General features: G+C 43.0%; 1 protein-coding gene across 1 annotated transcript in view; it reads left to right on the top strand.

Annotated features, from left to right (window-relative positions):
• Positions 1 to 26,294, top strand: part of LOC311000849 (receptor-type tyrosine-protein phosphatase mu) — a gene marked incomplete at its 5' end in the record, with an annotated part of 166,989 nt that overhangs the window by 45,870 nt on the left and 94,825 nt on the right. Inside the window, 5 exons of the mRNA XM_083991711.1 lie at positions 1,908 to 2,182; positions 5,858 to 5,936; positions 7,873 to 7,988; positions 9,992 to 10,166; positions 17,524 to 17,817. Of these exons, the coding sequence (XP_083847837.1) occupies positions 1,908 to 2,182; positions 5,858 to 5,936; positions 7,873 to 7,988; positions 9,992 to 10,166; positions 17,524 to 17,817 (939 nt within the window). The remainder of the gene's footprint in view (positions 1 to 1,907; positions 2,183 to 5,857; positions 5,937 to 7,872; positions 7,989 to 9,991; positions 10,167 to 17,523; positions 17,818 to 26,294) is intronic.

Below are 26,294 nucleotides of genomic sequence, written 5' to 3'. Positions count from 1 at the left end.
TCCTCTTCCTCCACAACACGCTCCCTCCTAATTTTTTTTTAATGCCACATCTGAATGAATCGCCAGATGTTAAATTTATTGACAAACATTCACATCCTCTGCGGGTTCGGCTCTACTTCACTTGAAGGAGAGCGGAGCTTCTCGTCTACAGGTTGTTTGTCTCACCTCAGAGCGAAAATGTGCCTTCAAGTTATTACAAAAAAAAAAAAAACATGTATTTCAACATAAACTGAGTCTCTCTTGGCTGCGGCTCAAATGCTGTTACCATTTGTGCCATCTCATTACCAAGCCAAGTTAAATAGGATGATGACGAATAGAATGTGTTCTGCGTCTCCTTGAAAGTTTGCCAATATAATAATTCTCACTTCTGTTTCATTGGCAAGAGGGGAGAGAATTAGATTAACCTTTAATATTGAACCAAAGCGATAAAATCTAAATGGGGCTTGCTCGGCAAATAGATTTTAACTTATTGATTTCTCATCATTTCCCTTCTCTCTATCATTTAGGGGAAAAAAAACGTTTCAAATATCCAGTGTTTTTAGGATGAGTCTTTCTCTGTCCTGCTATTTTGATGAATGATAATGATTAGAGAGTCTCCATCAATCCAATGATAGGAGTGTTTTCTCATTAAGGGTCACATGCTACAATCCTCAGTGCTAATAGTAAAGGTCTCAGCACAGTCATTTACCTGCTCGCTGCCCACTCTTATAAGATTAGGGCTTTTGTTTAGTTTCTATTCAACCTGAGGACTTGATTGCTGCTAATAATCTGCTTCTTGTCTGTGACATTTTTCTGCTCTATTATTAACAAGTCGCATCGAAAACCAACACGTCCAACAGAATCAGATGCAATAATGATAACATAGCCTCCATTGTACCACAAGAGTTTTTGCAAGTCTTGTGTAACTTATGAAATAACACTATTGTAATCCTCATAGATTAGTGTTTGATGTCTTATTTTAAAGATTTTAGTGATGTTGAGTTTTTGAAATGCAGAATCAAAAATGTGGAGTTATACCCAGTTTAGGTTGTTGGTAATTAACCACCTAACTTGTAATAGTGTTAATGGTTAAAACCCATGGGATATAGGGTATTATTAAAGGGATAGTTCCACATTTTGGCAAATTGGCCCATTGCTACTGTATAATCCCTATATTTTTAGGAGTAGGTTCGTTACCTTTAATTGTCGGTGCAAGTTATTTTTAGAACGGCGGAGCAGAGCTGCGAGCTGCACAGAGCTATGCTACAGAGGCTAATGAGATTTCTTGGTTTCCCTCATCAAACTCATCAAATACACAATCCAACAACTCCAAAATGCTCTGGTGGACAAGTTGTGACCTGCACATTCACCACGCTATGAGATAATAACAGAACGTTACAAGACCGAGTTGTTTTGGAGTTGTATTTGATGAGGGAAACCAAGAAATCCCATTAGCCTCCGTAGCGTAGCTCTGAGCATCTCGCGGCTCTGCTCCGCCGTTTTAAAAATAGCTTGAGAAATAAAACAGTGGTGAAACATTGAAACACAACATGCTTGACGTGTTTTGATGCTCATCATACAATATAGGTATAACATGTTATCCAGCTGATTAGCACTAAATACAAAGTAAATATATGTCTGATTGAAATTCTAATGATTTTATGGGATAATTCAGTTCTTGTGTGGTGATGGAAAGGCAAAGAGGCAAAGATTCTAAATAGGATGTAACATCTGGGAACCATGAATGTTAGTACACATGTTTATTTCAATATTTATTATTTTTGGGGGGCTATTTTATACATTTATTGATCTGAAGAGTTGGGAGAGAGTGGAATAATAGAGTCGAACTAGCGGGACACTAACTGCATCAGTGGGGTCAATTAAACCTTCTCAGCTCTTACGACGTACGCCTCTCGTTTGTGTTGCAGGTTCAGCCTTCATGATGGTGAACACCTCGGGGCGGTTTGCGGGGCAGAAGGCCTTACTGCTGACGCCGCAGCTGAAGGAGAACGACACTCACTGCGTCATCTTCCACTACTACATCGGAGGCCGAGACAACAGCCACCCGGGTCACCTGAACGTCTACATCAAAGAAAACAACAGCCCCATGGGGATGCCCGTCTGGAACGTGTCCGGTCCAGCCACACGCTCCTGGGCCCAGGTGGAGCTCGCCATCAGCACCTACTGGCCCAACTTCTACCAGGTGAGGGGGGGAAAAGAAATGAACCGTGCTGTGGATCCAGCTGTCTTTTTCATAATGTCTCATTACAAAACTAGGTTAGGCATTGTAAGCCAACCTTTATAGCTGAGCCAAAGTCATTAAAGCCTGTTCACTGGGTGGAGCAAGACAAATTTATTATTTGAGAGGGCCCAAACAATCACACAATGGCTCATTCAAAACACCTAAGATTATTGATTTCTGGAGCTACCGCGGTATCCTTGGTAATCTGCTCTCTCTCCCCCCTCCATCTGAGCCACTTCTCTTTTTCCAATTCTGAAAACTCATTTTCACTTACCAATGCACATGACTGCTGGCCGGGGCAAGGTGATTTCACACTTGCCTGGCTATTAGTCTTCACTGGGCTTGTTCCACGAGTCCACCAAATGTTAATTGATGCAGGGCAACCCCTTCACCTCCCAATGGGAGACCGTCCCTTGGTGAATTATTTCATTATGGCCTGGCAGAGCCGGTCCACGCTGGAGCCGAGGGGTGTCCCTCCTGCCTGCTCATCACAGCCGCCCTGATAACTTAGTTAACAAGGCAGGCACACCGCTGAGCTCTGCCTCTCTCACTGCCGAATGCAAGGCAGGAAGTTTAATGAGCGGCGTATTGGACAAAAGAAAGACAGAAGAGTTGAGAAGGTGCAAGATGAGCGACTGTCGACGGGCTGGTGGTGACCCCTGTGTGACATAATGATGCAAAGCCAGTCTGGTCAAATGTTTTCAGTTCACTTCAAGATAACTTAAAGACTGAAGGAGTTTATCTGACACATCTCGCTATAGCTGGATCCATAACTCGGTTTTGAAATTTTAAGAAATAAAACTACTTTCCCAGCTTTTCTCTCTGTGAACTTCAGACTTTCTGACTTGGCCCCCCCTTTAAACAGAGCTGTGTGTTGCTTTTTAAAATCCTCAATACCATAGCGAACATTTTGACATGCTGTTTGTGGCGAGCGTTTCGACCCAAAATGACGTGTTATGCTTTCCAGTGTGTGTTCAGGGAAACTCCCAGCATCTGTTGCCTTTGAAACCTCAGAGGAAGGTTTGTCTACGCTTTGTAATTGTTCCAGAGCCGATGTGACAACACGGGTAAATGTGAGGATGCTAATGATCCTAGCTCTGCTCTCAGTCAAGAAAAGACAGACCAATGCTTGAAATTGTCACTAATTAACAACATGGCACTAATTATAGGTATCTTTAATTGCATAGTAACCTACGCAATTGTCAAAGGGAAGCCACCTGATACTTGGAAATTATTTTTTAATTACCGGTACGGCTTTTAGTCATCATGAGCCTTTCAGCCCTTGATAATTACTCTTCTGTCAGGTCATCCCTAAAACTTTTAATTGAGATTGTCATGCTTTCCAAAAAAACAAAAAAAAAACAACAAAAAAAAGAAACTGCTGCTCACTGTGATAAACACTACAATTTTCAGCAAATCCAATGCATGCTCTGCATACTGTATGTCCTGCACATGATATTCAAAATATACTCTGCGCATAAGATGAAAAGCCATTATTTATCGTGGTACGCAGCAGAGCAGCATAGAGAAAGAAAAACCCTAATGTCCTCATCTATCTTGATTTCAATACAGTACAGCCTATGGCAGAGCTAATCAATCCTGCTGTAATGTAGTACTTATCCAAGTCCCTGAGGGCTCGCCACCATGGTGATGTAGACATTGAATGTTGGGTTCACTGTCTGTCTCTCTGACAAATGAGAACGGTGAACTTTCCCGTGACATCAACAGCTTTCGTCCCATGTGAATATTTTCACTCTGTGGGTCAGGCCCAATTATGCACTGCACTATCATTGATGTTGGAATCAATTATATCACAGCTATTAGGCAGGCTGACTGATGTCTGTTGCACAAACAAAGGATTTCAATTAGAGAGAGGGGGCCAGTTCATTTGTCTGGTGGCGATATATGGAGTGGTTGCCCTTTTAATTTCCTTTAAATTAGCCTGTAATGAGGCCATAATTGGCACCCAAGACATTCACTTTCATATTTCATGAGACAAAAAAAGAAAATTTATAATTAGACAGCCTTATCTGAAGGCATCCTGCCTCCCAGATGACAATGGTAACTATCTCTGCCTCCACATTCATAGGCTACAAAAGGAATCTCAGATGCATGCGTGTGTGCAGCAGCTTCAGCTACAGCTGGCAGGACATACGTTTCTGGGCGCCACCATATACGGAACATATCCATTAATATATATACCATTTGCCAGTCAGATATATGCTTATATTTAGGCAATAATGGCATGCGAGACATGTGTAGCAGCAGCGTGTGTGGTGTAATGGGTCTCCGCACCACGCCCTGGGTTTGGGAAGGGACTGACATTCTGTTTCCCTTTTTATCACACTACAGACGCTGGAGTACATAACTCTGACATTCTGCCGGGACACGCCCTCTGTCACGGCTCAGGACCATTTGTTTTGCAGGAGAGCTCGTGCCTCCCCCTTAAAATAGCAGCTTGTTCAACCCTGCTAAGCACAGTTGCACTTGATTTCAGGTTTTTTTTTTTGCGTCGTCAGAAATGGCAACAAACATGTCGAGCAAGTAACACTTGATACGGAGCAACTGTGAAATGCAGCAGCAGCGTCCTTTTTTAATATATGCAGGGAATAAAAGCACATGTTCACACACCGGTGGCATCTAAGCATGCAGATAGATTTTTATAGGGACTATTTATTAAATGGAAATATTACAAACAGTTTAAAGTATCCAGGCGCCACTGGCAGCAGCTAATCTTAATCCTAATTTATGCATCACTGAATTAAACAGTCTGCACCACACTTGTTCGCGGGGATAGAGTAGTTGTTACCAAATATTTACACCCACGAGCTGCCAAGTGTAACACGAGCTCGCTAACGTACGACCTTTTTAGAAGTGAAGTAACAGAATATGGTCGACACTTTTGACCTCTCATTGACTCTTGATTAAATTTATTTAATTAGGGTGTAAACTGAAAATCAGATATACTGCTGCCAATAATGTATTATAGATTTAAGGTTATAATCAGCGTTTTACACCCGATTTGTTAATAGGTTCTCTCTGTTTCACTCTTATGTTTGCATATATGGTCAAAATTAAGCAACATCTTCATAATGTGAGATTTAATTAATTGTTCATTTGAAAGTTATGTAACAGGTTTTGATGCTACAACTGTTTTTAATTTATAGAAACCACGGATGTTTCTCACTAACCAACTAAAACGCACTTTCACCTACACTACATTGCAATTGAATGAAGGCTGTAACACATAACAAAAACCTGTACAGATTACATAAAAAGCCTGCGAGAAAGAAAATGTGTTTTATTTTGAATTATGTTGACTTGACCCTTCAGACATTGTTTAGCATGTTGAGTGTTTCACCTCCCAAACACTACGTGCTTGTCACAGTCTGTGTGCTAATCGTCTCAAGGCTCAAACTTAATTTAACACTTGCATGTCATAACACCTATCAGCCGTGACATATTGTGGAAATAATGTCAGTGGCCCGCAGCTGTGTGACCAGCTGCGGCTCGGGCCGCGAGAGCAGATCGCATTAGCGGGGGAGCTGGACTTCTCTGTGCAGCCTCACTCAAGTGCCATTTGAAGACACGCGCCCATTTATCACTGGTGTTATGAGTCTCCTTTCTCCTCCTCAGATTGTGTTTGAAGCCGTAACCTCAGGGCAGCGTGGCATGCTGGCCATCAAAGACGTCGTGGTCCAGGGCCACCAGTGCAGTAAGTCCTTTTTTCTCCTCACCATAAAAGAATATCATCAAACAGTCATTGTCCTTTCCATGACACTCTCCCAAATACCTGCGTCGTTGTTCTATTCAAGGCCTCCGAGTCAAACAAAAGGCCTTCAAAGAGTATCCTACAGTCAATCCAAAGTGTAAACCTCCCTCCCTCCTACCTCCCTGAAGATTTATGAGCATACAGTTGACAGGCTGGAGTGTGCTCGGGATATAATGTTGGAGTGGCTGCGTTAAATCTCTCCTGTGAGAGATGGGAGAAAAAGTGCCAAAAAAAAGAAGAAGATAAAAAACAAATACCACCGTACAGTATGCTGCTGTTTGTGTTTGGGTTCCTCCATCTCTCTCTTTCTCTCTTTCCTCCCCCCTGAAGGATATTCAGGAAAGCATCTTGTCTCTCAGATGTTTGGAGTTCTGCTGCTGAATCGAAGTACAAGCACTTCAGAGCGCACTGCAGAACAAATTAACATGTAATCGCTGGCATATTTAAAATTTCTCTGCTTCAGCTTTTTGCGATCGGCCGCTGCTGTGGGAGTATGAGATGAGGGCTCTTCAGGATTCCTCGAATCTATCTATGCTTTTGAGTGCCGAGAGTCACGTTAGTCCATATGGCACTCCTTAAGTTTATACTAAGAGGTTTTTACACCCCACAGTCTAAGTCTAAATCAATACCACACGGGTTTTCACCAATTGATTTATACTTTACTCCTCCACTCATAGCTTAAGTATCAAGCCCTGATTGTTAGGAGCTAATGACCTGGTAACCATTTGAAAGCAGTTGAATTCCTACAAATGTTATGTCAATACGATGGATTTATATAGCGATAGGTGTTGCATATGAATGTATCTGTAGTAAATCGATGAGGCCTTGTGACGTGATCAATGTTTAAATGTGTAAAAAAGTGCGGGCGGATCAATAGCCCACTCAGTGGCAATTGGGTTCCTCTGAGTGATAAGCAAAGTGATCGGAGCGACTCCTCGGCGGAGACGCAGCCAATTAATTTTCTATTTATACGACCGTGTGGAATATTTAGCACAAAGGTGTGATTATGCCACTGGGTGGTCTGCCGCCACCGCCACTGCCGCCGCTGTTGCCGCTGCCGCTGTCGTCATTAAAGAAGACAACGTTGGCAATGGGGAAAATAGATTTGTCTTTTTCTGCACTGGGCGGATTGACAGGACAAAGTTACAGAGGAGGTAGAGTTCGAAGATGAGGTTATGAAATATTAAGTAGAAGTGAAAGTCTCGATGATGAAAGTGATAGAATTAGCTTTTGCCAAGTCTTTAGAGATTTGGTTATGTTTCGAATCAAGGTCGCTCCACTGAATTGCCCTATTTTCTTATGCAGAATAGCGGTACTAATCAAAAATGTTCTACATAAGTTACTTTCTGTGGACTATCCCAGTCAGTGAGCACACTGATAATGAGCACAGTTAGAAAGAGAATAATGCTTTTGGAAAAAAAGGAAAAAAAAAAACCCTGGCTCAATCAATGAAAGGATGCAGTTAAGAGACAGCAGAAATTGGGTTTTCGGTAGGTGCAAGTCTGGCCTCAGGTGTCTCATTTTAAAGACTGAGTTGAAATATACCTTACAAAGTGATGTCGGTATTCGGCACCGTGGGGTATTAGACGGCGAGGAAAAGAGCAGTATCCGTTCAAGGCACCTTCTCCTTCTATTCTCCAATTTTACATACAAATCGTGGCACAAGAGAAACGAAGTGGGTGACGGAGAGTTATGAGGACACAGCAGGATAAATTGGTGGATTTTTGATGTGGGCGTTGGGTGGCTACTCTCACCCTCAGAGCTGGTGATTCACTCTGGTACAAAGACGTTTCAGAGAAGCTGAACTCTATTGATGTTATTGAACCTCTCTGCCGCCGCCTGATGAATATTACCCCCCCTTTTGTCTTTTTTCCCCCAGTGAACACACCTCACTTCCTGACTATAAAGGGAGTGGAGGTCAACGCTGGACAGACCGCTTCTTTCCACTGCACCGTCAATGGACGCAAGAGGGACAACTTCCGCCTGTGGCTCCAGGTGAGGAGGAGGAGGAGGAGGAGGAGGAGGAGGAGGAGGAGGAGGAGGAGGAGGAGGAGGAGGAGGAGGAAGCGCGAGCAGAACCCGGGTCATTTGTAAATGAATTTGCTCTGACTTGAACAGATGTAATCGTCTGATCTGGAGTCAGTGGTGCACCTGTCGTGCCAGCAGGTATTTGAGCCCTGCAGGCCTGTGTCTTCCTTTAATCAAACAGGTTCTCCAGTCGTTTTTCAAAGGGGAGAGAGAGAGCAAAGAGGAAGCAAAGGCATTTTATCCAGGTGAAATCAGACTGGAAACCAAACAAATCACAGAGTTGCTTATAACGGATGATAACACTGATATTGTTTGAGAAAATAACAATTCAAAATCAGTAACCATTGGTTAAACCTACTATGGTCAAACCTACTGGAAATAATGTCCTTGATCTAAGGGCCACGGTGCAGAGGCGATGAAAACAGATTAAAGGAATAGTTCACCAAAAAATGAAATTCAGTCATTATTGACTCACCCTCATGCTGATGAATACTCCGTAGTTTTTTTTCCACAAAGTGCATCTGGAGACCTGGGAGGGGGGGGTTGTAGTCCAACGAAATCCTTATATGAGAGTCAATAGCCACACAAAAACATCCATAAAACTACACGAAAACCATTTAATATTCCTCCACACTGCTCGTCTGCTGCAATCCAAGTGTCCTGAAGGGATATAGTCCAGAGTTTACGCGAAACAATGTTATTTAGGACATTTTTACAGCCTAAACAATCCTGTATTGAATTTGCCTGGGGCGCGCTCTCACATTGACGCTTGTGAATATCAGACTGTACAGGACTGTCTAGGGTAAACTCTGGACTATCTCCCTTCAGGACACTTGGATTGCAGCGGACAAGCAGTATGTTATTTACAATATTACAAGGTTTTTGTGTAGTTTTATATTATACTTTTTGTGTCAGGCCCTATATTGGCTCTCATGTAAAGTTTTCGTTAAACTATGAACCCCCCTCCCGGGTCTCCAGATGCACTTTGAGGAATAAAAAACTACTCCGTAGTATTCATCAGCATGAGGGTGAGTCAATAATGAATAAATGAATAATGAATTTAATTTTTTGGTGAACTGTTCCTTTAATCTGGTTTTCTTTTTTTTTTTAAATATCATGGCATATATCAAACTTATGCTTCTTTTCCTGTCCAGCATTTCACAACTTATTAATTCTCTGTATAAATTAACTCTGAAATCGCTGAAATCATCACACGTTTCCTTTGTGTTTAATATTTCACCTGCTCGCCACGTTTTTTTTTTTTTCTTGTTTTTTTTTTCCGGCGGCCTCTGCGTCTGGAAAGCAGGGGATTACAGGTCTCTCAGATCACCGCAGTATGGTCTTAACCTATATAGATGTCGGCTCTGTGGATACTGTGTACTATATCCGGCACAAGCGAGTTGCGCAGCAGTCTTCAATTGACCTTGTTCGGAGCAGCGAAGGTAGTGCATCTGGCAGACATAACCCTGCCGGCTCTGCTGCTAAGCACACTGTCACACGTGTGATCAGTGGGAGCATGACGCCGAGTAAAGGTCCTCTGCCAGGTACTCCATCATTTTAACAAACACGTCCTCATTAGCACAGGAGCTGGAAAACAAACATTAAGTGAAGTCCCCCGATGACAGTAATGAAGAAATATTTCTAATGAGCAAATGTCCCCCATCTGCCTGCTGTGAGGGGTGACAGCTGGGGAGAGCCCACTGTGCGTTCGTGCTGGTGTGTGTGTGTGTGTGTGTGTGTGTGTGTGTGCGTGCGTGCATCCTGGTGTGATAAATGTTTCCCTACTATCAGCCACCGATGGGAACGATAGGACACAAACAAACACGCGCAACAGCAGACAACAAGTACACTCGTGCAGAGTTTCTGAAACACACAAGGTCAGGCCACTTTGCTTATTAAACCCTTTTTTTCCCACTCCGGAGGCTCACGCTGCTGCTGTGTTTGTGTTTTGTCCCGGGTCCAAAAAACAGGGAATCGCTGGACGGGAGGCCCCGATGAAAGCCACTAAACCTTGGAACAACCGGCGCTTCATAGGCACTTTCGATGTGGAGAACACGACCAAGGGCGACTCGGGTCGCTACCGCTGCATTGTCCACTCCGACAAAGGCGTTGGAGTGTCCAATTATGGGGAGCTGACCATAAAACGTAAGTACCGGACCCCGCAAACACACAGTCTGAATGAACGCCCAGCCCAAGACGGCGCAAAAACGCTCCCCATCCGCATGACCTCCATGTGCACGGCAATGTCAACAGGAGATAAACAGGAAACCGTTGCATGTTTTTTGGTAGATGAAAATGTCCTCTCAGGCGATGCTAAAAATACTAGCTTTTTATGTTGATTTGTTATCCAGAGGACTTTAATACTTCCGCTGTGAAGAGGCTCGTCCTTGACTGAGCACAATTCCCCCAAAAAGATCACAAAGGCAAGAGGCACCAGGGTTTACAGTAACCTCCCTGATATTTCACTCCTGCAGTCATTTGATATGAATTTATGGAGTCGTCTGAAACTAAATCCTGCAAGGCCTCACTTTCCTACAGCCCTATAGCCCGGTAATGGCCTTCTATATTTCTTCACCTCAATTTTCTCCCTGTGCTCTCAATTGAATTTACTGCTCCGATTTTTTTTTTCATCTTTTTTTTTCTCATCGTCTTCTTCTTTTTCTTTTTTTTTTTTGTCTCCAAGCTTTATGTGATTGATAGGTTTAATCCTGGCTGTCCAGATCGAGGTCTGTCAATCATGCGAGAATGGCCGGGCCCAGACATAGCGAGAGTGAAGAGGGAGATAAAGTCTCTCTGCCCAAGTGTATCAGTGGGTTTCAGTGGTGTACTCAAAGAAAATTTACTGACACACTGGAGGCTTTCTAAACCACACTCGTGCATAAATTCAGCAAGACAATCACACGCACTTACACGTACTCACTAGACTGCAATATTTTTGCTGATCGTTGCTTTCAATTTGTTACTTGATAGAATATTTATATATATATATTTCAATCCAAGTCCAACCAGTTTAGTGTAAAGTGCTTTATCATAAATATTTAAAATGCAGTAATTGTCTAGATTTAGGAATTCATTGACTTTTGTAATGCAACCCTCTTTAAATTCAGCAGAGACTTCACACCTCAACGACTCCGACATAAGCTAAGTCGTCGGAGGAAGAAAAGAGGCGTTTTCACGGTTATAAGTGTCACACATAAAAAAAAGCTGATATCTCCTCTTATCGCAGCAGTCGTAAAACAAGAGCTTAACCCTCCTAGCGTCGTGTCTGAGTCGTAAATCCTCCTTTAAATGTGTATTCGCCGCGTAACCGTGACTCGCTTTTTTGGAGGAGTGACCATGGAGCGATTCTGTGGATTATGAGGCTGCTACAGTCACACGCTGCCCCCCACCACCTCCCTACTACCCCACCCCACCCCACTTTCCTCTCCTCTCCTCTCCTCTCCCCCTCCCTCCTCTCATTACCATACACTGCCTTTTTCTTCAACATGAGGAGAGTGAATGCTTGATTATCCCAGATAATCACTTCTGCTTTCATGCCAGTATTCAGTCAAATTTATGTGCCTATGTGGAAGTGCGCTGCATGTATTTCCAGAGCGTTGTACCGATTGGCCGAGTGCATTGGCCCCCCTACCCCTCTATCCTCCGAACCCCTGTGATGTGCTCTCCTGTAGTGCAGCCAGTGGTTCTGAAAAGGGGGGGGAAAGGTGGGGGTAATTACTCCCCGTCCGTCCGAGCGCTGGCTCTTTTTCTTTTTCTCGGCCTGGTTGGAATCACCTGGAGCTCCCAACACCGTATTCTGGGCCACGCCATCAACTCAAGGCTGCGGCCGTGTCAGCGCTAATGAGAATAGCCACCGAAAATCGAAGGCCGGCCGGTCGGTTTTTTTCTTCCCATGGCCACCACCTCTTCTTCTTCTTCTCATATGGGGGAGTGGATCAATTCTTTACCCACAGCAGCCCAATTAGAAGAGCGCACGACGTAATGAGGACCCTGTGCATCTTAACAAGAGGAGCTCAGTGGATGTAACAGGCAAATGAAAGGAAGACTTATAAACAGTCAGGTCTAACTAATCTAACAACACGGCAGAGTGGCAGCTCTTATTATCGCTCCCTGTGTTCTGAATAGCAAATGGGCGGCAAGGTGTGTGTGTGTGTGTGCGTCGAGGCTTTGTAACTGAGCTGAAGCAAGTAGCTGATCAATGGGAACGTCAGAGGAAAAGAATTAAATAACAATTTAGAAATGAATGACAATTTAGTGAAACTGTTAATAATTTAAGGAGCAAAAAAATTAAAATAAAAACCCAAAAAGCAAAGATGTAGAGGTCCCATCTTACAGAGTTGAGGTTGACGAAGGAGGAGGAGATGAACTGATGATGGAAACAATCGATGCAGCTGCAGCTTGAGTTTGTTTTTCTACTCAGTTCGTCATTTTCTGTTGTGTCCATTGGTATGCCAGAGTGTGTGCATGTGTGTGTGCGTGTGCTGTTTCATGCACATTAGTAGTGTCTTTTTCGTGTGATTGCGTTCTGGCAGGCGGGCAGGTGCTGCGGTAGAGGAGGACGCAGCTGTCCGCCAGCCAGGGCCCCCGTTCGCCTATCTGGTCAACATCAGGACAACAGCTGCTCGCTGACCCCTGCGTCTGGCCCCCGCCGCTGTCATCTGCTCGCCGTCGCGCCCTCTTTGAAAACTCCAGGCCAGTGGCAGAGCTCGGTTCGGCGCCGCTGCCTTGCCGCCTCCAGGACCGCAGCGCTGCCTCGTGAGGCTTAAACAGTGGGAATTGAGTTGTTAATATCCTAAAGTGTTCCAGCACTTGAGTGTATTTCACTGCGGTAATCCGTCTGCTGTGGCTGCTGAACAGGGGGATTGCTGCACCTACAGGAATTATTTCATCACCATAACCTGCTGTTGCTTTTGTGAAGCAGTAACTCTTCAAAGTTAAATGAAATGCTTATTGCTGTAATATGTCATGCTCCTTTAGTCATATTGTTGCAGAAATGGTCTCAGGTGATAACGGCAAAATATGGGATTGAACAGCAGCAGTGGTGTCCATGCATCACAGTAGCAGAGTTTAAAGGGCATTTTCAGTCGTAATCAATGTTTCCCTCAGATATCAGGTCACCTACAGTATGATCAGTTCATTTCATACCATCCAGACTCCCAACTGCAGCGTGTGGACGTTTATACTCGTTTTTTTATTCAAGAATCTTTCAGTGTTTATTAATGGGCTAATTTTAAAATTGTTCTGTGGTCGCTTTCCGGGTCAGAGAACAAAACAGTAGAGGGGCGTTTGTTCTCTGACCCAGGAAGGAACAATGTGGAAGCATTAAGTAAGTTCGAATTTTGATTTAATTTAATAGTAAAGCTAATTTTAAAATTTAAAAGATGGTCTCAAAAGGACGTTACTTGGCGACCACAGAACAATTTTAAAATTAGTCCGGAGCCCATTAATGAACATTGAAAAAATGATAGATTCTTGAACAAAAACAATTATAAACGTCCACACGTATGGATGGTATGAAATGAACTGATCATAGGTGACCTGAGATATTTATTAGGACTGGAAATGCCCTTTAAAGACTGAATGAATGACCGGAGAGCTCCTGCTTTTTATTCCTGGGACAGTGTCCCAGGTTACAGTATCTCATGAAAAGAAGTCAGAGGAAACGGATAATAACAAGCATCATAAGTCGTGTAGGTACGAGTTGGTTGAATCTGTCATCCTGTGAAGCGTGAATCAGTCACGACTGAGTCAACAGCGAGAAACTTAGTCATAGTTCGAAGGCCATTTGGTCCCCGTGCATCATGGGGCGTCGTCATGGCATGAGTCCGTCGAGTCTGTTGATGAACGTGTCAATAAAACCTGGTGGGAACCTTCATTACACTTTTTCTCCTCAGAAGTTGGACTGTATTTATTTTTTTTCATTAAAAAAAAAAACGACGGTGCTAATTTATTCATATTTCTCATTTCTACTTTAACTAAGTTCCTTTATGAACTTCTTACTTTTAATTTGGTTCTTTAATGAATAAAGACATTTATTGAGATATAAATTACATCTGTTCCTTTAATTGTACTTGCCATCTGCTTTTCTCAAGAGAAGAAAATAAAAGCCAAAGAAAATCTGAGTTATCTGCTCTGAAGAACCAGCACAGGTTGATGCATTTAAGCCCAATTCTTTGCTTCAAGATAGTATAAACGCCAAGCACCATTACAGTACCAATATTTTGTGATCCACAGCCATACCAGGAGGGACGATATCCCAGAATTGAGCCTGTGTTGTTTTCTGTCCTGAACTGGGGCATATTGCCTCTTAACTCAGTTAAACCCCTTTTAAGACATAATAAGAGACTTCAGTATAAAAGACCATCAAAACAAGCCTGTTGTTCAAACCAGATTTCGGATCACCTCCCCGTCCTGTCTGGCTCCAGCAGCCAGACCGCTGCGGCGCGGCGGCGCGGCGTGTGAGTGCAGGTCGAGGACCCGCTGGATTAGCCGGTTCGCTTTAGGTGATGTTTGACAGCGACGCTGGAAGCTTGGATTAGTGGGAGTTTAGGGACCTGCGAGAGGAGGTCACGGTGGGGTAACCATCTGCTGAGGGAGAGCCTCCAATTCTCCGTCAGACACCTCGGCCTATGCTCTCTCTCTCTGTGTCTCTGTGTCTCTCCTAATGCGCCAGGAGGCATCTCCCTCTCCATGACAACTCCAGCAGAAGCAGCTAGGCGACTAATGGCATTACTCTGTTACATGTGTGTGCTCATTAGAGCTACTCGCCGCGGCCTCTGGGACACGTAACTATTGTAGTACGTGACAAGGGCAGATTCCTAAGCAATGCTTCAGCTGTGGGTCGTAGCTCTTTGTTGGCAGTGGCAAGTTTCGTGGTTTCACCAGGAGACAGTGTCTGAAGCATGAAAGACATCCAGGTGAGATAGAGGTGGTGGTGGTGGTGGTGGGGAGGGGAGGACTTGTTTTGTTGTCGCCACAAACTGGAACAAAACAGAACATGGATGAATGAATAAAGAGACTTTGTGTGTAGAGAAAGTCGCTACATGTATGTCTGTCTTTGTACTTAGAGACTTAGATGAATCTGTTAACACCTTTTCAAGTGTTGCTGCGTTGTCCCCACATCACGTTATATAATAATACAATCCTGAAAATATCCCGCAGTTGAAATAACATGTCTGACATTTCAAGAAGCCTCATTAAAATCACAAATGGCACAAGGTTTGGACAAAGATTAGACAAATATTGGTGATAACGGTGGAGAAAGGGGGAAAAAAAATAGAGGTCAGCTTCAAGGATGACGAAGAACACCACATTTATCTGAAAGAGATGAACTTCTTGAGGAAGAGAAAAACTTTGCAGAAGAATCCAAACAAATGCATCGAATGCTGATGAGGACTCGGAACAGATTCAGTCAGATGTGATTTGTTTCATTTTTGAAGAGAGGACGACTTTTATTTTCATTAAGAACCTGAGGAATAGAAGCAGAAAACTCATTTCTAAATTTCTAAATCTTATTTCCGAACACCATTTGAAGCCGTTGAAGACGCTTGGAAACAATTTCTCAGTTCCTCTTGAGTTATTTCACCATGTTGTTTGAATTATTAAATCATTTGTCTCAAAAATTGACCTGCTTTTGAACAGCGGTAGCCGAAGATAACAAAGCACGTTTTTGCTCTTCTCAATACCTTAGATGTAACAAGTGGTTATTTGCGTTAAGCCTATTGCGTTTCTATCAGCGTGAACCAGTCTGACCATTGACCTCAGGTCCTGTTGGCCCTAATTTCTGCTGATCACTGGATATTTCCTCTTTTCGGACCGTTCTCTGTGAATCCCAGAGTTGGTTGTACGTGGAAAAACCCCAATAGATAACAATTTTTGAAATACTGAGTCCAGCATGTCTGGCGCCAACAACCACGCTGCGTTCAAAGACACTTAAATCATCTTTCTTCTTTTCTTCTGATGCCCAGTTTGAATTTTTGCAGATCATCTTGACCCCATATCTACAGGTCTGAATACACTGAGTTGCTGCCATGTGATTGATCTGTTAGATATTTACACTAATGAGCAGTTGTACAGGTGTACCTAATAAAATGGCCTCTGAATGTATCTGCAGGATTCACAGTATGAAAACCTGTTGTTATTATTGTGGCTGTTTGGTTCATTTTAGAATTAACATTAAGCTGAAATTCTCACGTTACGGTTGTGTAACACTGACATTTTTCTCCATTGAGCACTTTTTTTTTGCCAACAATACTGATAATGCATTCCTCTACTTGAGTCTCACTATCAATGCAGAACTTCATAATGGGGAGTGTGTGAGCAGTGTCAGTGTGTGACATGGATATTTGTAGCAAAGGAAGAAGAGATGAATGTTTCCTCCGTCGCTGGTGGATTGGTCTCTTTCACATCTCCTCAGATCAGTAGATCAGTGTCCAAAGAAATGCTTTGTTCTTCACAGGAAGTGGAATTTGCACCAGAAACCAGTGCAGAGTGTGAACACACAGGGACTGAATATAAATCTATCTGTCTATCTATGTTCGGCCATGTTGTATCAGCAGTTCAGTTTTGACCATAAATCAGTGCATTATATTTTACGGAGGATTCATATTGTGTCAAAAAATATAATTGCAGTGAAGTTACACTAAAGCCTTTATTCTTGTCCAGTAAAGGTGAGAATAGTTAACAAACTCTGGAGTTATATTTTTTCCTCTCAAGCTTTTTGGCTTCAAAATAAATGAGAAAATTCTGCCTCAGTCGTGAGTTGAGAGATTAAACCAGCTCCTGATTGAGAGAAAAAAGAGAGAGAGACGACAAGTCGCCTACAGTAACTGTCAATTACAACGAGCTTTTTCTATACAAGGTCTCTGATGGAAATCAATACGTTGTTCAATGGGAGCAGCATTTGCCAAGTGACTTCGTTCACACCTCTGGTTCACGTTGCCGTCACTTTTTTTTTTTTCAAAATGTGCCTGCGTGATGATTACACGACTCAGTCTGTGTACGGCGGCGGATGATGAGAGAGTCCATTCACCAGGCTGGAACTATTGATTACTGCATGGATCTCCTTGAATACCTTGTTTACTGGAAAACATGAAGATACTCCTCGCGGGGCCTTGGGAGGATTCTGATGTGGTTGATTGCCTAAAAGAACAAATTGATTTTTAGGATCTTGTTTGCTTGGTACAAACATTTATCACCACTTATTTTCTTGAGAATGTCGACGCTCTTTTTTTTTTTCATTATTATTCTTTTTTTTACACAAATTAAAAATATATAATTGTCTTCTGTATTGTGAAGACTCTCCGCATTTCACTGTAGTTTATCAAACACAATCAAAAATTTTGTTTTGTGGGGCGGTGCGTGGCGCAGTGGGTAGAGCGGCCCTTCCCTGCATGTCATTCCCCCTCTCTCTGCCTCCCCATTTCCTGTCTATCTCTACTGTGTGCTATCAAATAAAGCCAAAAAGCCAAAAAATATACGTTTTTTTTTTGTTTGCCCTCAGAGCCCCCCGTGCCGATCGCGCCGCCGCAGCTGACGGCCGTCGGCGCCACCTACCTGTGGATCCAGCTGAACGCCAACTCCATCAACGGGGACGGCCCGATCATCGACAGGGAGGTGGAGTACCGCACGGTGTCGGGCACCATGTACGACCTGCAGCCCGTCGACAAGACCACGCACAAGATCGGCCACCTGGACCCAGACACCGAGTACGAGATCAGCGTTCTGCTGACCAGACCTCTGGAGGGAGGCACCGGGGCCCCGGGACCCCCGCTGAGGGCCAGGACCAGATGTGCAGGTGAGGCCAAAAATTACAATTACTAACAGAGCACCAGTGGGAGTTTGGGAAATAACACATTTTGTTGTTTTACAGCTTCACATGAACAGATTCACTGAGATTTTTCTCAGGCTTTGTCACATATTCATTGAAAACCAAACCTGAAGTGTCTTTGTGAGTTAGTCCAACACTCATGAACACATAAACATAGTTACCTTGAACTCCGAAAAGCTCCTCAAGTTATACAAGTTTTATTGTGAAATCAAAGACATGTACATAACGCAAACTACTGCAACACCTTGACTGTGACGGCGTGCAGCGTTCACATAATGAAAAACAATTTTTTAAAAAGGACAAAAAGAGACAGAGAGAGAAAACACATGTGTAACTTCTCCTCACTGAAATCCCTAAAAATAACAAAACGTATGTCAATATACACACCGAGTTGTACTTTAATACTATCCCAAATGTCATGCTAAGGGTTTGTGCCATTAGTTAATAACACAACCTCTGTGCACATGCATTAGCATCATGGTACCCCACAAGAGGAGGTCCACATTGATGTTTGCATCCAGCTTTGAGCAACATTTTTGAAGTACTTTTCGCACCTTGTTTGTTTTCAACTCCAGAGCAGATGAAGAATCAGATGTCTGGATCTTAAGTTGTTTGAGAGAGAGTCTCCACCAGACAGTGTCGGTGATTCACTGACTTTATTCAGTGTTTGTGTTTAATCCCCCGGTCTTGTGGATAATTCAGGGAATCAAAACAAGAAGAGACTGGCCGGCGCCACAACAGCGATGAAAACAACTTGGCTATACCTCACGACGCCGTGTATGACTGAACCCACGCTCATGGAGGACGTTGGCTTTGTTCAGTACGAGGCGCCGTTAGCTGCTTTACACCTGAAACAACAAGACAAAGACTACAGCTCTGTTAAAGCTAATGGCGCTAACAGCTGTAAAAAAAAAATATACGAGGTTCACTTTCACTGTCGGCTATTTGCACGGCTCCGACACAATGACAGTCTGATACAAACAGAGAACAAAAAGTCCTCCCCACTTCAATAGATGGAGAAAGAGATACTGAAATTCACAACAATCGTGTGAAAAAGAGTGGTCAAAGCAGTTCAAGCTGTCTATTCATTCAGCTTTAAAAAAAGAAAAAAAAGAAAAAGAAATTATTACTGCTGCCTTGGGCTTGTTGGGTTTGAGTTTGCACTGCTCCTAATTTACTCTTACAAACAAAACATTTCAAAAAGATTCGTGTTTTTATTGCAAATCACCCCCTGCGTGTAATAAATAGCCATCAGGGCCCCATTGTTGCTAAAGCTGCATTGTGTTTTCTCTTAAAAAAAAAACTCATTGCGCATGAAGCAAGACAACAATTGCCCAACATATATCATCGCCAGATTACTTGGGTCATTATTTCTCCATAGTAGACAAAAGCCCACTATACTTCCATTGTCTGTACCTTATAGATCTTCATTAAGATGTTTGGCAGATGGACATAAATCGTCTCGTTTTCCGCAGTTTGCACCTGGAACAATTAGAGCTGTGTTTACTTTTTGAGCTTTACATGCAACAGAGAAACTGATATTTAAAAAAAACAACAACTATTGGACCATTGGAAAACAACAACGGTTTTTAACTCCTAACTTTTCTTTGGAACAGCTGCGTGTCAGAATAATTGATATGATTTATAGTTGGATGAAAACTGGGCCCGCCACATGGTTAACTTTTATAACTACTCGTTTATTCAGCCTAATTCTTATTCCAAATGCCCCGTGAGCTTCTTAATCCATCAGCAACACAGATTGATATCATGTGTGAAGCAGAGTGGCACCTTATATTTGGATCATTACATTGCCTCTATACTGTGGGCCCATTCAAACTCAAACATGTACATAAACACTTTGAGAACGCCTGATGATATTGTACAAATTGCCCTTCTCACAACATTAACCAGCTAAATTCCCATGCTGTACTAGGATGCCAACTCGGGGAACAAAACAAACCCGGTGCTCAGCAGTTTCCCAGGCTAATGCTGTTTGGTGTCCAGAGAAAATGCTGATGAAAATGAGATTTTTCTCCCTTCCCTGCCCAGGGTGCAACCCCCCCTCTTCCCACTGTGAAGGTCATGAGCTTATTCATTTTTAGTCCGGCTGATAGGGATGAATGGCCCTACCTGTGCAGCCTTCGGAGCCTGGGCCCGGCTTCAGTGGGGGTCCTGCCCCCTCGGCCACCCCGCCGGTCACAGTCGGGGAGATTGATGGCCTCGGCTCCTGAAGTGTGTTTGAGGAAGCAGCTCTTGATCTTGTCCGACTCTCTGCTGGTCTTCCCCACTGACAGGCCGGGCCTCAGCAGAGGCTCCTAATTGAACGGTTAAGACTCACAGGGCTGTGTGATACATCACTGTTGATACAGACAGGCCCTCGGCCCGGCGTCCCCCTCCTCTCCTTCTCGCTGCACTGCTGTCTGGAGGCGCTAATGAAAATCTGTGGCCACTTTACGGCACCGTCTCTCCAATAATTATTCATAGCCATGTCTTGGTCACTTCGCAAACTGAGCAATGTTTCTGATGACAAAGGATGTTTTAATTCAATCTTCTGTAAAATGGGGAATGTATAATGCAAGGACGCCACCAATTCAATTCAGAAAGCAGGAGGAAGAAAGGGGAAGCCTTGAAAGGTTTCCTTTCCCATGAAGCACTTTCATTACTTTCCCCGTGAACATCAAAAGAATGTCTTATCCAAGGCTCTGTGATTGCTTTCGGGGGTTATTTGTGGGTTTCAAGGGTTTTGCAGAATGATTCAAACAACATTTTTTTGCTTTTGCATATCGTCATGTCTCCGGACCGCCATCGATGTCGGATTTCACAACTTGTTACGATTTGTTATTTCCCTCTTTTTCCCACTCGCCAAAATGACTCGCCAAACGTTTTTTTTTTTTTTACAGCGAAAGAGAGAAAAGCATTTTGCTAACCGCGCTCCCTCTCCATGTGAAATTTGTGTCTGTGTGAAGTTGTTTACCACTTCAGAGCGCTCCACGCTTGGTAAGTGCTACTTGAAGGAAGACACCATAATATCAGGTGATGCCCTGGGATCACAGCGGGGTGCTCTGCATTTCAGCAACACCATTGAGAGTCCAGCTCACACAGAGAAACCATTTCCAGCCCACACTAGGACGGCAGATGGGCAACCTTTTTAAACAACTACTCCTCTGTAGTCTGAGCTGCGCTTCATGTCTGCGTGTAAGAGTATTTGCTGTCTTCACATCGCATTTACCCTGCTTTGGGTGAAGACAATCGCAGACGTGTTGATTGTCGTTTTGTTGCGGCAACACTGTGTACATCTGGGGCACTTTGTTACTCCAATTATACAGTTATTCTCAGACCCGTCTATTCAGCCCACATCAGCCGCCAACGGTTCGTTTAGTCACTTTAACAAAGACCGAATCAATCAACTCTCACTTGATGATGTCGCACAGCCTCTGCACAGCGTGTGCCTTCCACACAGCACTTGTTTACCTTTCAGACGGAGATAATTTCATACTAGTTTCCATGGTGGGAGAACAGTCTGTCCTGTGTGCTTCGTCCCTCCACCCCGTGGCCTCTGATGTCCCCCCGGCTCTCGGGCGCTTTTAAAAATGGCAGTACACGACGTCCATGCTGGGTCCAAACACCTGCTCAGACTCCGGCTTCTGCCAACTCCACATCTCCATCTATAAGTTGTCTCCATCTGCGCTCGGGGCGCCACGTGGGTGTAGTCTCATCTGTTTGTTTCTACTTTGCCATTCTGTTGCACTGAGTGCTATTAAACACGAGGGAATCAGCGTTAATCAGGGATCAGCCCTCGTTTAAACAGTCGTTTATAACAGCGGAGAGAAGGGAGGAGCTGCGCAATTAATGTGCACCCACACCAAGGTTGGTTATTTGCATTTAGCCTCCTGGTTAATTTGCGATAGACCAGGTCTGTTTTGATGCAAATAAGAAACGTGTCAACAACAACAACATGGAGAAGCTAGAGCTGATGGAGTCACTGCACAGTCTTTTTCCCCCTGTGACACTGATGCAGCGACGTGACACCTTGAAATGTGAATTTTAAACACAATTTTCACAACTTTGACCATTAGAAATAACTCCCCTGATAAACATTATTGGCTTTATTGTGCACTAAGGCCAATATATACGTGTTTTCTTTAATCTCTTATTGCTTGTTTGTGACATCAAACTGTAAAAGCTGGAAGTAACATTTGCTCACTTAAACAGTGTGGTAATATTAAATAAACACATCATATACTGTACAGTCTGGAAAAGGGACTTCTAAGATTAAAGAACAGTTTCTACCCCAGAGCTGTGGACATCCTGCTCAACTCTTAACCGCCCCCCCCCCCAAATCCCCCTCAGCATACGCACGTGCACACACATGCACACATACGCGCACACACGCATAAAAGACAATATACTACATGCAAGTAGTGCAATAGTGCAATAGTGATGGCACATCTGATCCGATCTGATCCAATATTTTTATTATTACTATTATTATTATTATTTACGACATGACTTGATAACGTGTCTTGCCTTTGCTGTATATTTTGTATTTCACATTTTAATAATGCTGATATTTAATTATTTATTGACCCTTGGTGCACTTGATGTTTCTAACTTTTTAATTGTTTTGCTGCTGCAGAAGACTGCCGAACAAAATGTCATTATATGCTCTTATGCAATGACAACAAATAAACTAAACAAACATGCCCAGAAAGAGAAAGGAAAAAATGTTTTAGTCTGACAGATATGTATTTAAAGCTTCTGATTCACCACACAGATGTTGACAGAGTTACTATAACAAAACATGCAGATTGCTGGCCAGTGTGCTGAACACACCTGAACTGTCTGTTTGTGCATCAGAAGCTTTTATAACAATGACGTGCTCAGCTGGTATCGCTAACACCCTACTTGGTAATATCTGGTCCTGCTTTTTGGCTCAGAAAGTGTTTTTTTATATATATAATTGCTCTCAAATGAAACTCAACTTGCACAATTATGATTAAAAAACAACCTAATCAGAAGCGTTTTATTATGTTTATGGATATAAAATAAAAAATACTGACAGAATGCCTTGGACTAAGAGTTAACACTAAACAAAGACGAGAAGGTTGCTTTGGAGTTGTCCTTTAAAGCATTCCTCTCTCCATACTGAAGGTACTGTACATTAACCATATTATGAAAGTGCTGCTGTTGTGTCTAGATCCTATTATAGAAAAGTAAAACTTCCATCTGAACAATACAATTACTGGCAGACCTTGAAAAGTTTCTGAATCCCACACAAACACTAGAAACGTATTGTTGTCATAATAAAAGTCCTATAAGCTGCACAGTGAAGTGTCCAACGCCGGAAAATGAACTGTTCCTTCCATCGTCTTGGCTTTTAAAGCTCACAAAGTGGTGAATAATGATCGGACTGATTAACGCAACTTAAAGCCTTTCCTTTTATTTTTCAACCATTGTTCACCTGTCAAAGAGTGCTTTAAAAAGTACCATCTACACTTAATTTGTCAAGAAACCCTTCACTCTGACTGACAAGAAAATCGACCTGATGTAGACGTTTAGGGCTCGGTACCACTCACATAAAGTTTGCAAATGTTCTTTTCCACCAAAGAACTTTTAGCCAGGTTTGGTCGAGGCCAGATTTAGATTTAAAAAACGGAGTTGTCTTTCAGATGGAGTGACGGCAAAGGCGTTACAGACCATTAGTTTAGGTAGAAGTGATGGCGTATACTGTATGTACAAAAACTCTTTTTGATGAATAAAACCGTTGGAGTCAGAGCGATGCCGCATAGTTTAACTGACGGACAGAAATAGGACACACGTTGTTAGCCTGCTGCCAACTGCTAACCTGCTAACCATCAGTTTACATTTCTCCCAGGTGCACTTGAATGTGTCATTAGCTGTGTCCCCATTCAGGTGTTGCATTGAAGACCGATTGACTGTCCCATTTTTAGAGGCTCCCCCTAAAATGCAACCTTGTTTCATGGTCAACGAAGCCTCAGACAGGTGGACATGGTCCCGACCAATCCCAAGATGCATTGCTGAAGACAATATGGCCAAAACATTTAGCTGTAGCCGTGGTATAATTAGCGTATATCATGGTCTGAAGTGATATATTGCTTTTATAAAACGGTTACAAATATTGGCAATATGAAAGAGGAATAAGAAATCAATTTCATGTAGTTTTTATTCAACCAGAAATATATATTATCTACTAAAATAGCCCCATAATCCCAAATAGTCCCAACTCTCCGGACGTTAGCTCTGCATATCGTCTTTTCCTCAGCTTTTTTTTCAGGTGAAGGTCACTGCTCAATCCACTCTACCATTGTTAACCCTTCCCGGAGGTGAAAGTTAACCTTAAACGTGTGAATTCAACTAATTTAGTCTATTTCAGTCGTAAAAACACAGACTGTCTTTTGGCTTTAGAATAGTAGCTGTGGTATACGCTCATTATATCACAGTTAACAACCAACCAGATCGCCGGATTTCACCTTTCCGTTTTATGAGACAGATTCAACTATACAAATATACACGTCGTAACATCATATACGATATATAACATTATCTACCACTCTATAGATTTCTTTCTCACCAGCTTCGTTGTACTGTAAACGAATGCACATGGCCAGGACAAGGGTTAGCAACACAGTGGAAAAGCGATTGGACTTCCTCTTTAAAATGTTAGTATTTGGTATAACAGATAATGGTACAACAGTGAAAACCAAAGGATGTACTGTAGAACCCATATAGAGAAGTCATGTGTTGTCCAGGTTGTTGGGCAGCAGGCGCCATCCTGCGTCCCATTTCTGTTCAGCCTTCGTGATCTATGACTCTATATCTCTACAAAGGCCTACACCTTCATTTGACCCTGGTTATATTGCAGCTGGCTAATTCTTGTCTCACCAAGCCTTAACATTTGGTCATCAAAGGGAGAATTACGGCCTGTCAGCTCCATCTACAGTTTAAACCCTCTATCTCATCATGCACGTCTGTCTCGGTGAGGTCTAACCATTAATGACAGTCGCTACTTTTTTTTTTTTTTTTTTTTCCCCTCTCAAAGCTGAGATGGAGCTGATCTGTCTCTCTGGGTCTAAAGGGACGGGACATTGTTTGCAGGATTTGATGTCTCTAATTAATGCCATTGTCGCCTCGAGCCGTGAATAGAGGCTCACCTCTTCACCTCACTATCTCAGATAACATTGGTCTGGTTCGCCACCCACAATAGCGGGCGGTCATGTGACCCAAAGGGTTTATATATCGCCCATGGTGCGGCAAATGAAAAGCATTGGTTCGAGGCCCCATTGAATTTGTGTTTCATTGTCAGTCAGAGAAAAACAGGCTAGATTGAGTTTGTGGTGTGCAGGAAGGTTATAGGAGGACCACAATAAAAGCCCTTTTTATTGCAGGCGGTTGGAAGTAGAATGGCGAATTGTGTTCTATGATATTGGCGCCGCAAAAGGCAATTTGTGTTCTTCTCAAGGACACATCCTCAGACGACTGCATGCGGTTGGAAAAGGGGAAAAAGATAGACAAGAGCAAGAGAGACACTCTGCATTTATAGCTGTTTCATTATTGTTATTTTCCTCATCTCCATCACTCCATCTATCCGTTCGCTCAAACACTGAGGAATCGACACACTTGAAAAAAAACAAAAACACCACCCTGGTGACATGCACATAAACTTGGTGTCGTCTTCTTATTGCAGAGCCGCCTCACAAACAGTCATCATGGAGGTTGTTTGCATCCTCATCTCTTAAGCCTCAGGAGAGTGATAAATAGCAGTAGTTTAGTCGGATAAGATATTTTTCTTTTTTTTCTGGTGTTTTTTTTTTTTCTTCAAAATTTGAACCGAAAAGCCTCTCAAGGTCTTTAAATGTTTCTATTCTCCGTGTTTAATTATTCATGGTCTATCTGCTGTAATTTTTGTCACAGATTTCCTCCATCCTTTTGCTGAATTATAGATGCCCCCCCACCCCATCCACACCCCCCTTTTTGCTTAGGCGTCCAGGAAGCACTCATTCAGTCGGGTTGTATAACTCTTAACTCAAGAACATTTCTGCATCTCCTCCTTCGCTAAAGGACGGGAACGTCAGGACGGCTGCGATTTATTCCCCATAATTCCTAACCCCCCTTACCTCCTCCTCCTCCTCCCCCCACCTAGATAGCTAGATCTTAGCCCTCGTATATCTCCTAAGTAGGTGGCTCAGAAAACACAGCAGCCATTTCACAAAGTCAAGCGCTTCACTTTGATTTACACTCTAGGTAACACCCTGAGTTGAGCGCGACACATGCAGCAGGGTTTTTTTTTTTTTTTTTTTTTTTTTGGGAAGGGTGGGGGGGGGCGATAAATGACAATGCCACGCGGGGCCATCTGGGGAGCGTTGAAGTTGAAGAATCACCTTGATAACCTCCCACTGCTCCTGTAGAGATTGTGTCCTCCGTCG

This window comes from Trachurus trachurus, assembly GCF_905171665.1.
Source record: "Trachurus trachurus genome assembly, chromosome: 17".
NCBI lineage: Eukaryota > Metazoa > Chordata > Actinopteri > Carangiformes > Carangidae > Trachurus > Trachurus trachurus.
Note: the sequence above shows the minus strand (reverse complement) of the source record. Positions and strands in the feature narration are given on the sequence as shown.